General features: G+C 40.1%; 2 protein-coding genes across 4 annotated transcripts in view; both read right to left on the bottom strand.

Annotated features, from left to right (window-relative positions):
- The window catches only part of gigyf1a (GRB10 interacting GYF protein 1a), a 29,829-nt gene extending 22,729 nt beyond the window's left edge, over positions 1–7,100 (bottom strand). For all 3 annotated transcript variants that reach the window (XM_062065381.1, XM_062065383.1, XM_062065382.1), the window contains exons 1-3: positions 6,859–7,100; positions 3,629–4,257; positions 3,480–3,543 (exon numbers count right to left, since the gene is read on the bottom strand). In XM_062065381.1, the coding sequence (XP_061921365.1) occupies positions 3,480–3,514 (35 nt within the window). In that variant the 5' untranslated portion in view covers positions 3,515–3,543; positions 3,629–4,257; positions 6,859–7,100. The remainder of the gene's footprint in view (positions 1–3,479; positions 3,544–3,628; positions 4,258–6,858) is intronic.
- A 3,588-nt stretch (positions 7,101–10,688) lies between these two features.
- The window catches only part of ufsp1 (UFM1-specific peptidase 1 (non-functional)), a 3,922-nt gene continuing 384 nt past the window's right edge, over positions 10,689–14,226 (bottom strand). The window contains exon 1 of the mRNA XM_062066903.1: positions 10,689–14,226. This exon is cut by the window's right edge and continues 384 nt beyond it. Within this exon, the coding sequence (XP_061922887.1) occupies positions 13,616–14,226 (611 nt within the window). The 3' untranslated portion in view covers positions 10,689–13,615.

Genomic DNA, 14,226 nt, shown 5'->3' with positions numbered 1-14,226 from the left:
AATGGCTTCTAAATCCAAATGCAATGATGATCATAGCACCTTTTTAAGAAAGTACAGGAGCAGGGACAAACAGAAAGAGGCGAGCAGCTGCAGATGGGTCGAGAGAAATATTCTTCCCAATCTGGCCTTACACCAGGAATGCTCAGAGCTAAGGCTGCAGCTAACGATTATTTTTCTATCGATTAATCTATAGATTATTTTTTTTCCGATTAATCGGTTAATCTATAGATTATTTTTTCGATTCATCTATAGATTATTTTTCCTTTTACCGATTATTTTTTTTATTTAAAATGAAGATGAAAAAATAAATGTAGGCCTGTTTTTTCAAAAGGCATGGCTTTTATTTACAAAAAAAAGAAGTATGGCCACTCAGTCAACATTGACAACAACATGACAAAATATTCTGTAACAATATAAACATTTAAAACTTTTAACATTTAACAAAATTAAAAGTAGCTTATTTGCTTTTTAATGTGCAAATATAAAAGTAAACATCCAGTGCAAATCTTAATATTCTGCAATAGTATAAGCATTTCAAAAGTAAAAGTATTGCTTATTTTGCTTTAAAATGTGCAAAAATAAAGATAAACATCCAATACAAAAAAGTGCAAAACGAAATATTCTGTAACAACAGTGTAAACATTTCAACAAAAGTGAAAGTATTGCTTATTTGCTAAAATGTGCAAAAATAAAGATAAACATCCAATACAAAAAAGTGCCAATCTAAATATTCTGGAGCACTGTAAACATTAACTATTGCTTTTAAAATGTGCAAAATAAACATCCAGTCCAACACAGTACACAATAACCAATTCTACTCATTCCAGTGAGTGCCTAACAGTTGTAACGAAGAAAGGTTAGCATGTCTACATGCTCTGGTTCTTTTCATGTTTACAATATTCCCAGCAGCTGAAAATAGGCGCTCAGAAGGGGTCGATGTGGCTGGAACTGAGAGCTAATTACCGGTAGCCTTCACCTCAAGCCAGGACTGCGAGTGAGCTGAGCTCCAGTTTATATTCCTAGAACGTCAACGGGCTCATAGTGATGTTACTAGTAGTTGACTGGGAGGTGTTTATTATCATTTGGGGAGAGTCCGCTGCCCGATGCTCACCTGCTAAACACCTATCTGCTCCACGCTGAAGCGCTGACTACATGCGCTCTGAATACGCACTGCTGATTGGCTGATAACGCTTTGTATAATGCTTTGTGTGTACCAATCAGATGGTTGTGTGGGTGGGACAATGCTGCGTGCTGAGACAGAGGCAGCCGCAGAAGGAGCGAAGCAGCTTGTTAACACTTTAGCAGCTAAAGTTAGCTTTAGCTTAGAAACTCGTTCGGTACACCCCCGTACCGAACCGAAAGCCCCGTACCGAAACGGTTCAATACAAAACACGTACCGTTACACCCCTAGCAGATACAAATGACACATTCATGTTTTTGTGTAATGATGACAACGTATACTCGCGCGGAAGATTGACTAGTTGATGGTTTTCTTTTCAAATGTTCGTTCATAGCCGTTGTGCTGCTATGATAGGCCATTTCCGCTCGACACAGTGTGCATTCAACAACATTATTAGGACGTGTATTGAAATACTCCCACACTTTTGACCACTTTTGGCGTGATTTTTTCCCCCTCGCTCGAACAGTCTGCTTTGCGGTCCGCCATGACGGTAGTGTGACGTAAATATGCGACGCGTCGACGCACAAAAACGGCGTCGACGTATTTACGTAACCGATGACGTCGACTACGTCGACGCGTCGTTTCAGCCTTACTCAGAGCGGTCTCAGCCTGTTAGAAAAGGAGTGCTACCAATCAGGAGACTACACCTCCCATTAATCGCTACATAAACATTCACTGGCGAGCAGGAAGGGAAGAGGAAACGGCAACTATAATGCCTAGATGTGGACTAAATGCTGCGCAAAAAAAACTCTACGAAACAACAAAACACTTTTGTAGTAGGGCTTGACATCCATCCATCCATCCATTTTCTTTCGCTTGTCCCTTTTGGGGTCGCGGGGGGTGCTGGAGCCTATCTCAGCTGCATTCGGGCGGAAGGCGAGGTACACCCTGGACAAGTCGCCAGCTCATCACAGGGCAATTAATTTAATTTTAATTTCAATTATGGCTTCACGGTTATGAGAATATAATCGAAGAAAAAAAATAGATTAATGGGCCGCACAACATGCAAGCAAATTCCGGAGCATGTGACGGTGAAACAGATGAGGAGCAAATGAGTAAAAAAAGAGCATGTCTACGAGAAGTTTGGGATCTCACCAAGGTTGTTGTTTTTTATTTGACACATCGCTAGAATGCCTGATCAATAGTAAGTAAACTCAACAAAAAAGTAAGTCATATAATTTCCGCGTTTACATAACTGTGGACGAAGTCACATAATTGGCCATTTAAACGGAATCCGCTGATAAATGCAAAATAAAATCAGGGAAATTGACAAAAATGTGAGTGAAGTTTTGTCATTGTGAAAATAAGGTACATTTGTGTTCGGTGGTGCTCATTTATCCCCGACACACTCAACCACCCGCTCCTGAACTAAACAATCAATGTTGAGACGGCCACTTGAAACAGCGACTAAATTACGAAGCTAAAGCTAGCTAGAACAATCCATACACCCACAACACATCTCATCTGCTTGTGTTGTTGTGAAAGAAATCATCGATGTAACATCAATGTTGCAAGGTTGCAACCAGAGAGGCACTCTCTCTTTTTTTTTTTAACAACCTCAAGTGAGTTGCCCATTACTTGTCAAGCTCAGAACAGCACAGCGCACTTCCTCCCTTCACAATAATAGCTCGGTGTGCCACATCCGGTCTGACTGTGCTAACAAACTAAAGAGTTCAAAAAAGTATTACACAAGCATAATGTACTTAAAGCACTTATTGTTACATTTACAAAATGATTATGTTTTGACCTTAAATATTGGTCAAAATTGTCCAAAGATGTATTTATTACACCAATAAATGAGAGGATTTTTGCATTTAATTAAAAAAACATTATTAAATGTTATTCTACACAAAAAGCACACTATGATGGTCAAATTGGTATAGAGGGTAAAAAACTGATTTAAAGACAATTAAAACAGAAAAAACTCATTTGTTTAATTTCTTAATATTGCTATTTTTATTAATATGTATTGGTATTGCTATAAATATTTTACTTGTTGTGGTTTATTCATTACTAATTTATATCTAGGTTGTTTTTTAAACTATATTTAAAGTTCAGTTTTTGTGGTACAATAAAAACTAATGTTTTAAAATTAATGAACAATCGTGTAATTGTGATTACAATATCCAACAAAATAATTGTGATTTTTTTTCTTCCATAATCGTCCAGCCCCATTTTGTGGCATAGTTTCTTTACAGATTACACAAAACAATCTTGCATTCTGGATGAAAAACAATCAATTCTACACAATTATGCCCACTGATAGTTTGCAGAGGTCTAAAACTGTGCCATCACTCACCATTCTGGGCCGAAGTTGAGAGTCTCAGCAGTCATATTCCTCACGTCCGCACAGAACTGAGTATCTGGGAAGCAAACACATTGTCTTTGTCAGAGGACTGTCTTTGATATAGAGTCTACAAAAAGGTTGTGTATGTTCTACAAGCTTACCCTGTCCAAAGATATCGGAGCAGGCTGGACTGGGCTGGACCAGGCTAGAGCTGGTTGGGTTTAGTTAGGCTTGGGTGAAGAAGGCCGAGTGGTGCTTAGACTGTGATCACAGGGTGCCCCCCAACCCCCAAAAAAACACACATCCACAAGAATAGCTGCCAGTTGTAGGTGCTTGAGGGATACCAGGTTATCAGTTCTGTAAGTATGGAAGGGCTTTGACGACAGATTGGAGAATGGAAGCTGATGCTACTCAGAGCCGATTAAGTTTGTAAAACATTGAAAAACAAAAAGAACCTTGGAAATACTCAAAATAATACCAAAAAAACACTTGCTAGTAATATCTCCCCTCTCCTTTTGTCGTGTCTTTTACAGCAGTTAGATCTCACATTTACGGTTATAACATGAAACAGTCCGTTAAAAAAAGGAACGCAGGGACATTTGAAGTCTCATGAAAAAAAAAAAAAAACAGGCTGCTGGAACAGCTGCCGGGAGCAAACGCGACCTGCACTCCTCTTCACCGAAATCCTCCCCCTTTCATTCCCCCCGGCGCCTTTCGAGATCACTCCGACTTAAAGGTGGACAGGCGGAAACTCTCCAGGTAATTCCTCGACTTCCTGTCCTCCGCGCCACTAGAACAAATAAGCACATGAGACACCACTAAGATGAATGCACAAGTTCGAGAGAGCAATGTAATCCATACAGTGTACCCGAAAAGTATTCACAGCGCTTCACTTTTACCACATTTTGTAATGTTACATACAGCCTTACACCAAAATGGAATTGATTATTTTTTTGTCCTCAATATTCTACAAACAGCACCCCATTTTTTATTTAGCAAATGTATTAAAATAAAAAACTTTTTTTTTTTAATATTGACTAAGTATTCACAGCCTTTGCTCAGAACTTTGTTAATGCACCTTTCGCAACTGTTACAGCCTCATGTCTTGATGCCACAAGCTTCGAACACGTATCTTTAGGCAGTTTCACCCATTCTTCTCTGCCCATTCCTCTTTGCAGCACCTCTCAAGGTCCATCAGATTGGATGGGAAGTGTTGGTTTTCAACCAGGATGTCTCTGTACATTGCTGCATTCTTCTTAGTCTAGTCAGACAGATCACCAAGAACCCAATGGTTACTCTGTCAGAGTGACCATTGGGAGACCAGAGTGGAGAGAGGAGAATCTTACAGAAGGACAAACATCTCTGCAGCAATCCACCAATCAGGCCTGTATGGTAGGGTGGCCAGACGGAACAGATTCCTTTGTAAAAGATTGACAAATTTCACCTGAAAGACTCTCAGAACACGAGAAACAAAAAGATCTTGTCTGATTCGACAAAAATGTTCTTTTTTGGCGTTAATGTCAGGCATCATGTTTGGAATGTCAGGCATCATGTTTGGAAGAAACCAGGCACCGCTCATCACCAAACCAATATAATACCATCCCTACAGTGAAGCATGGTGGTGGCAGCATCATGCTGTGGGGATGTTTTAGCAGCAGGAAATGGGAGACTAGTCACTTTGATGAAAACCAACGCTTCCCATCAAACCCAATGGAGCTTGAGAAGTGATGCAAAGAGGAATGGATGAAACTGCCCAAAGATAGGTGCACCAAGGTTGTGGCATCGTATTCAAAAAGACTTGAAGCTGTAATTGCTGCCAAAGGTGCATCAACACAGTATTAAGAAAAGGCTGTAAATACATATGTAAATGAGATTTTTTCTTGTTAAATTTTAATGAATTTACAAATTAAACAAAAAAAACTTGTCACATTATGGAACATTGTGTGTAGAATTTTGAGAACCAGAATGAATGTATTGTAATTTGAAATAAGGCTGTAAAAAGTGAAGCGCTGTGAAAACTTTTCCGATGCACTGTAAGTGATGCTTGCAGTATGCCACAGTTGCAAAGAAAATCAACTCGGTGGCATTCTAGTCATAAATATGTAGATTTAAATTATAAAAGAAACCCACGGTCATCGTTCTAATGAGTGCATTTCCCTGGGGGAGAATGCATAGCAATAAAATATTTGTTTTTTTTAAATAGCCACAACACTGGTTAATTACACTTATTCCAAAGTCAAAAGAACACGATTTATACAAAATGTTTTTGAGAATGTTTACTACATGCATTTTGGTGTGGTATTTTTTTTTATAACTGGGATGACTGTGAAGATTGTTGTTGTAACACTCAAGAGGACAATTACAAAATGCATTTTAGTTGTAGTTTTGCAACACTGCATTACAGTTAAAACTTATTAGACTTAGACTTCCTTTTATTGTCATTCAAATTTGAACTTTACAGTACAGATAAGAACGAAATTTCGTTGCATTAGCTCGTTGTAGTTCTGGATAAAAGAGCAATAAGGTGCAGATATAAATAGATTATTGAACAGATAAATATATTGCACTTTTGCATATGCATCAACGTTGTCGTATTTGAGGTCAAAATAGTCAATACCGAGCATGTGATGCAGTTTAGTTCTACATGACTAGCATGATATTTAAGATATCACATTTTAGCAGTATGATATAGTAGTTGTAAACGTTGGTTTATAAAATAGGGGTTATACATTGGGCAGGTGGGCCTAATGAAGTACTGTACTGTACAACACAATGCTCGTTCAGTGGGGCAATTTAAGTATTGAAAACGTAGTAAACACAAAGGGATGAAACATAACTATTTACTTCAAATGCCGTAAATGTACCTAATTGAACTGATTTCAAATGTGGGCTCATTTTGACAAATACATCGCTAGCAATCGCACACACCTCGGTTACCATAAGGAAGGGTACGATGCAATCATTAGCGTTGCTAACACTAATTGTCATTTTGGATTGGGTAACATTGTAACATTATTGTAGGTAACAAACCATATTAAAATAAATATAAATAAATGGTGGTAGCAAACCTAAAGCTAGTGCTAGGTATGCGCTGAAGGCCTCAGCCTTCGAAGGTTCAAATGACACGAGCTATGATGGCGGAGGGGGGGGCGGAGTATCAGACTCACACTCCCCGGCCTGCTCCACCGCCACTCGGCTGTTGTTCCAATGCAAAGTCCGCTAGCGCGAACAAGCATGGCTACAACTAGGCAGATGAACACGCCGGGGATTGTCATTCATGCTCGCCAGTTGACTCCTTGAGCCTACCAAAGCGTACAGGCGCGGAGCAACGTTAGCTCGGCGGCTAATGTTTAGCTAAGTGGCTAGCTTGCAAAGAGGAACCATGGCTTACCGTCACTTGTTTATCAACCACCCGGCTATCGACCGCCGATCCTCTGCGTGCAATTTGGTCTCTCTGAACACCGGAAACGTTATTCATTCGACGGAAAGCCGCGCTTCCGTGCTCGATGCGCCTGGTTTTTTGTTCTTGGTCGCCTCCAATGGTCGCTACTGCGTGATCTTCGTGTGTATGTGTGTGTGTGTGCGTGCGTGTAAGTGTCTACTGCTGCCTGCTAGTCGCTGGTCCTCTTGTTGTTTGTGTTTAGGAAAACATGGCCGCCGCCGCCCCCCCCCCCCCCCTCATACCACGTGACTCTGCTCACACTGTCAAGCCAATGCTGGGACACACAACTGCTGGGCAATACAGCACTGAACATGCTGGTATCGAACCGATACCAAGAAAACACAGGGGTCAGCATTGCCGATTCGATTTTGTGTATTGTCATTGAATGTTTTTGTGATTTTGACTTATTATGATTATATTCATAACATGAATGAAGTATGAATCCAAGACAACATTTATACAAATATTCCATTTTATTATATATACTAAAAAGTCAATAGTGCATAAATAAGTCAACAGAACAAACTGTAGCTATTAGTGATTCCCAGAGCCCCAAAAAAGTCTGCGGGCTATAGAGCGTTTTCTATTCAGGCTCCAGTACTCTGGAATGCCCTACCAGTAACAAGTAGATATGCTACCTCAGTAGAAGCATTTAAGTCCCATCTTAAAACTCATTTGTATACTCTAGCCTTTAAATCAGGGGTGTCCAAAGTGCGGCCCGGGGGCCATTTGCGGCCCGCAGCTAATTGTTTACCGGCCCGCCACACATTCTGCAAAAATTGCAAAATTGATAATATTGCAAAAATTAAAAAAAAAACTTTTAAAAAAAGTGGAATGAGGTGAAATCTAACAAGAAAAAATTGCAATGTTGACACAAAGCTGCCATGCAGGCTTTTTTTTTTCTTTTGTCTTTGTTTATTTTTCTTTTTTTGCCATTGCTAAAAAAAACAAAAAACACTAAAAATCTATGTTATATTGAATTATTACTTAAAAAAATATCACTTTAAAATGTTTTATGTGGAAAAAATATTGCATATATTGTGTGGTTGCCATATAAAAACATCAAAGTTTACTCTACATGCCCCTAAAGCTGACCAACACGCCGGACTGTAGTCAGCTGGAGGCGTGTCTTAATGAAATTAAACAATGGATGTCCGCTAACTTTTTGCAACTCAACGCTAAGAAAACGGAAATGCTGATTATCGGTCCTGCTAGACACCAGCATCTATTTAATAATACCACCTTAACATTTGACAACCAAACAATTAAACAAGGAGCCTCGGTAAAGAATCTGGGTATTATCTTCGACCCAACTCTCTCGTTTGAGTCACACATTAAGAGTGTTACTAAAACGGCCTTCTTTCATCTCCGTAATATCGCTAAAATTCGTTCCATCTTGTCCACTAGCGACGCTGAGATCATTATTCATGCGTTCGTTACGTCTCGTCTCGATTACTGTAACGTTTTATTTTCGGGTCTCCCTATGTCTAGCATTAAAAGATTACAGTTGGTACAAAATGCGGCTGCAAGGCTTTTGACAAAAACAAGAAAGTTTGATCATATTACGCCTATACTGGCTCACCTGCACTGGCTTCCTGTGCACTTAAGATGCGACTTTAAGGTTTTACTACTTACGTATAAAGTACTGCACGGTTTAGCTCCAGCCTATCTCGCCGATTGTATTGTACCATATGTCCCGGCAAGAAATCTGCGTTCAAAGAACTCCGGCTTATTAGTGATTCCCAGAGCCAAAAAAAAGTCTGCGGGCTATAGAGCGTTTTCTATTCGGGCTCCAGTACTCTGGAATGCCCTCCCGGTAACAGTTAGAGATGCTACCTCAGTAGAAGCATTTAAGTCCCATCTTAAAACTCATTTGTATAATCTAGCCTTTAAATAGACCCCCCCTTTTTAGACCAGTTGATCTGCCGTTTCTTTTCTTCTCTCCTCTTCTCCCCTGTCCCTTGCGAGGGGGAGTTGCATAGGTCCGGTGGCCATGGATGAAGTGCTGGCTGTCCAGAGCCGGGACCCCGGGTGGACCACTAGCCTGTGCATCGGTTGGGGACATCTCTGCGCTGCTGACCCGTCTCCGCTCGGGATGGTTTCCTGTTGGCCCCGCTGTGGACTGGACTCCCGCTGATGTGTTGGATCCACTGTGGACTGGACTTTCACAATGTTATGTCAGACCCACTCGACATCCGTTGCTTTCGGTCTCCCCTAGAGGGGGGGGGGGTTACCCACATATGCGGTCCTCTCCAAGGTTTCTCATAGTCATTCACCGACGTCCCACTGGGGTGAGTTTTTCCTTGCCCGTATGTGGGCTCTGTACCGAGGATGTCGTTGTGGCTTGTGCAGCCCTTTGAGACACTTGTGATTTAGGGATATATAAATAAACATTGATTGATTGATTGATTGAAAGTTTTATTTGACAAAAGAGCATAAAATAAACAAAATAATAGTTAAAACGTAAAATCGACAGATATATCTGAAGTTGATCTCGTAATTTAAGTGTTAAAAGTAAAAAAAAACTAATACACATTTATCACTTTATGAGTGGGGGACCTTTTGGATCCCAAATATATTTAGTAGGATTTTATTTAACTTTTCACTGTGATTACTCAAAAATGTTAAATTCAATTTCAGTTTTACTATAAAAAACAAAGTTGTCTTTGACAGAAAACCTTTTTTTTTTTTTTACTTTATATCAACCTCAAGTTGATATAGAGATTTACTGTAAGCGTTAAATAAAAAAAAATAATAATAATTTGACTTATTTTTAACAGTTTAATGACTGAGACCCTTTATAGTCCCCGGGAGCCCTAAAGGTTAAAAAAAAAAAAATTCAAATATATTTTGTTAAGGTTTGAAAAAGAAAAATATAAAAATGGCCCCCGCATGCTTAAATTTTTCCGTGTACGGCCTTCAGTGGAAAAAGTTTGGACACCCCTGCTTTAAATAGACCCCCCCTTTTAGACCAGTTGATCTGCCGTTACTTTTCTTTTCTGCTCTGCCCCCCTCTCCCTCGTGGTGGGGGGGCGGGGGGGGGGGGGGGCGGGGCACAGGTTCGGTGACCATAGATGAAGTGCTGGCTGTCCAGAGTTGGGACCCGGGATGGACCGCTCGCCTGTGCATCGGTTGGGGACATCTCTGCGCTGCTGACCTGTCTCCGCTCGGGATGGTCCCCTGCTGGCCCCACTATGGACTGGATTTTCACAATATTATGCTAGATCCACTCAACGTCCATTGCACCTGGGGGTCACCCACATCTGCGGTCCTCTCCAAGGTTTCTCATTGTCATCCCACTGGGTTGAGTTTTTCCTTGCCCTGATGTGGGATCTGAACCGAGGATGTCGTTGTGGCTTGTGCAGCCCTTTGAGACACTTGTGATTTAGGGCTATATAAATAAACATTGATTGATTGATATTGCCACCCTGTGTTTGACAACGTATTCCCTGAATGTACAAACAATAGAATACATCAATTACGTTATTAATATGAACTACACAAAAACACAGATATAAACAAAAATAAACAGAAGAGTTGCAAAATATCCTTATCTCTCGCTAAAGTATCTTTGGAATCCATGCTATGTATATGGATCGATCCCCCCATCGCTAACAAGCACGTAAATGCACACGCTTATTTATCTAAATCAATGAACAAAATATTGTGTGCGTGCATTTTGTAAGCAAAGCATCGACATGCAAAAAGGAGAAACAACAGCAATATCAAATAATCAAAAGTCTGACTTTATACCACTTTATTATTGTCATCATATACGCCTCAGGATCTTTGGAAATAAAATGAAAATGCATCTGAACAGGACAGCAACTGTTGCAAGAGACCTTGTGTGGGGCCTTCAACAGTCCTGCCACAGACACAAAGCATCAGAAAAGCATGACAGTGTGAACACCTGACAGAAAATGGCAGATTTTTGGCACTCATCTTGACTTGATTGTTCAAATTTAAATTCAATTATCGATCATTTGCAAATACTTGTTTTACAATTGGTTTACAATCCAAAAATGCAAATATTTGTAGTTTTCCCCTCTTGTTTTGGACCACACAATGTGCCTTTATTTACACTTTAACAACATTAAACTGCAACCTGCATGATTGGTAGCACCCGCCTGCACCTGAAAAACTTAGAATCACCTCAGCCAATATGGATTCAATAGGCAAAATATTCAAAATACACAATAGCAATTGACGGTATTGTTCCACCCCCTGGGAGGTGAAGGGAGCAATGAGCAGCATATGGGTCAAATGCAGAGGGTAATTTCGCCACACCTAGTGTGTGTGTGACTATCAGTGGTACTTTAACTTTATTGCTTAAGCCGATTTAAAGGCCTACTGAAACCCACTAGTACCGACCACGCAGTCTTATAGTTTATATATCAATGATGAAATCGTAACATTGCAACACATGCCAATACGGCCGGGTTAACTTATAAAGGGCCATTTTAAATTTCCCGCGAAACTTCCGGTTGAAAACGTCTATGTATGATGACGTATGCGCGTGACGTCAATCGTTGAAACGGAAATATTCGGACACCATTGTATCCAATACAAAAAGCTCGGTTTTCATCGTAAAATTCCACAGTATTCTGGACATCTGTGTTGGTGAATCTTTTGCAATTTGTTTAATGAACAATGAAGACTGCAAAGAAGAAAGCTGTAGGTGGGATCGGTGTATTAGCGGCTGGCTGCAGCAACACAACCAGGAGGACTTTGACTTGGATAGCAGACGCACTATCCAACGCTAGCCGCCGACCGCATCGATGATCTGGTGAAGTCCTTCGTCGCCTGCACTGCACTCTAGTCCTTCACTCTCACGTTCCTCATCCACAAATCTTTCATCCTCGCTCAAATTAATGGGGTAATCGTCGCTTTCTCGGTCCGAATCGCTCTCGCTGCTGGTGTAAACAATGGGGAAATGTGAGGAGCCTTTCAACCTGCGACGTCACGTTACTTCCAGTACAGGCAAGGCTTTTTTTATCAGCGACCAAAAGTTGCGAACTTTATCGTCGATGTTCTCTACTAAATCCTTTCAGCAAAAATATGGCAATATCGCGAAATGATCAAGTATGACACATAGAATGGATCTGCTATCCCTTTTTAAATAAAAACATTTAATTTCAGTAGGCCTTTAATGATTGAACTGGACGAGGTGCAAATATTGTTGTAGTAGCAGCGCTTAGACAAAAGAGGGCAATGTTTAATAATAAACTATGTCTTTTTTGCAACCAATCAATGCATTTTTTTGGAGAAACATATATATTTTGACAGAAAAAAAAAGATATGTACTTCATGTAATCGCATACCCTTTAAACTATAATATTACCCAATATTGCAACACATATTATATTAACATACTTTCCATTTATTTTTTAGTTAAAATAAAAAAATATTTAAATATCAGTTTGACTTATGATTTCAAAGAAAGTTATCCATCAAATTGTACACTGTAAAAACAACAATCGGTTTTACAGTAACATTGACGGTCACTTTTACAGCATATTACTGTAAATTGAAAAAAACGTGTCTCTTGATTGTTTTTACGGTGTGTTATTATACAAGGAAAAACACGGTAAAAACTGGCAGCTTAGTTGCCGGAATTAAAAAAACAAACAGTGGTACTGTTTTTCCATTTACAGTATTGTTAAAAAAACACTGTGAATTTTAAGTAAAACTGTAATTCTCCTATAAGATTCCAGTTTTTTTCCCTCGTAAAAAAATAGTGGTACTGTTTTTCCATTTAATGTAGTGTGTTGTAAAATCACTGTATATTTTACAGTAATAGGAACTGAGTTGCCAGTTTTTACTGTATTTTTTTTATTTTTACAATGTACGTAAAATATATATGCATAATAATCAAATGCATAGGAAAATTGATATATTATTCGCTGTTACAAGTGGCCCTCTGAGGGCAACCATGACTGCATAATAAAATCAACAAATAAAAAAACGAGTGAGTTTTTAAAACGAAACCACAGTATCTGCCAGTAAATAACATCTTCTAGAGCAGGGGTGTCAAACTCATTTTAGATCGGGGGCCACATGGAGAAAAATCTACTCCGAAGTTGGCCGGGATGGTAAAATCACGGCACGATAACTTAAAAATAAAGACAACTTCAGATTGTTTTATTTGTTAAAAAAACAAAAAACAGAACAAGCACATCCTGAAAATGTACAAATCATAATGTTGTGTTTTTTTTACACTTACATGTTATAAATAAATAATTAATTTGTCGTTATTTATATTTTCGTAATAAATTATGTGATAATGTTCATCAGTCAACTCATTGGTGTTCATTTTCAATCTATCAAGATAAAAAAGTAATATGAAAATCTAATTACAGGATGTTATTTATGTAGTTTGCTCATTTTCCTCGACTGATGTGATGTGATCATGTGTTTTTTTTACATATGTAGCAGCATCATCTACAAATATACAAATAATTGCTATTGCCACATCTAGTGGACACATTTAGAACAGCTGTTTCTTTCATTCAAAAATGTCGGCTCATTTGTACACTTTGCAAACTCACCCCGCGGGCCTGACAGATTTAACGTTTGACACCCCTGTTCTAGAGAAATCCTAAATCCGAGCGAGAAAATCGCGATTCACGTTTGTGCATAATCGTGGAGCCCTACAATAAAAAATGATCAGATTAAGCCCTGACGCTGGTGTTGGGCCGAATCGTGTTTAAGGGACTATTGTGGCAGTCTGAGGTAAACAGAGATTATAAAAAGAAGACTGATTAAGAGATGACACACTTTTCCACGCCACCCAGCCTCGCCGTTGTGTCTCCGCCCTTCCCAGCGGACCCCCATAATAGTGGGGGTCAACAACCAGCAGGTAACTTCCACTGGCCCCAGTGCACACACCCAGGATGCCCTTGGACGAGTTGTCCCTGTCCCCCCCCATCATGACAGGACATCCGCGCTTGGCCAAGTGCTGATGGACCTCTTCCACGGCGACATTCTCCAACTCCCCCCCGCCACCTCTGACATGCACCAATTTACAGGGAACATCGTAAAGATAATCCAGGACCAGGGATGCTTCAAATGTCCCAATCCACTCTTTGGAGCCCAGAAAGGAGCCTGGCTTGTCCATGACGCTGACCAATGCTTGCTGGATCTCCTGGAGGCTGGGTGGAGGTCTTGTTTGGACCTTCATGTTGTGGCCCAACCAGGAGGCCATAGTCTGGACGGTGCGGTATCCACACCCCCATCCTCGGTCATCTTGTCCATCGCAGCCATAGTGGAAGTACTGGTAGTCTCCTTTAACGACAGACATCCTGGCGGGGTCCGCCA

This window comes from Entelurus aequoreus, linkage group LG12 (assembly GCF_033978785.1).
Source record: "Entelurus aequoreus isolate RoL-2023_Sb linkage group LG12, RoL_Eaeq_v1.1, whole genome shotgun sequence".
NCBI lineage: Eukaryota > Metazoa > Chordata > Actinopteri > Syngnathiformes > Syngnathidae > Entelurus > Entelurus aequoreus.
This window is presented reverse-complemented; position numbering and strand designations above follow the sequence as displayed.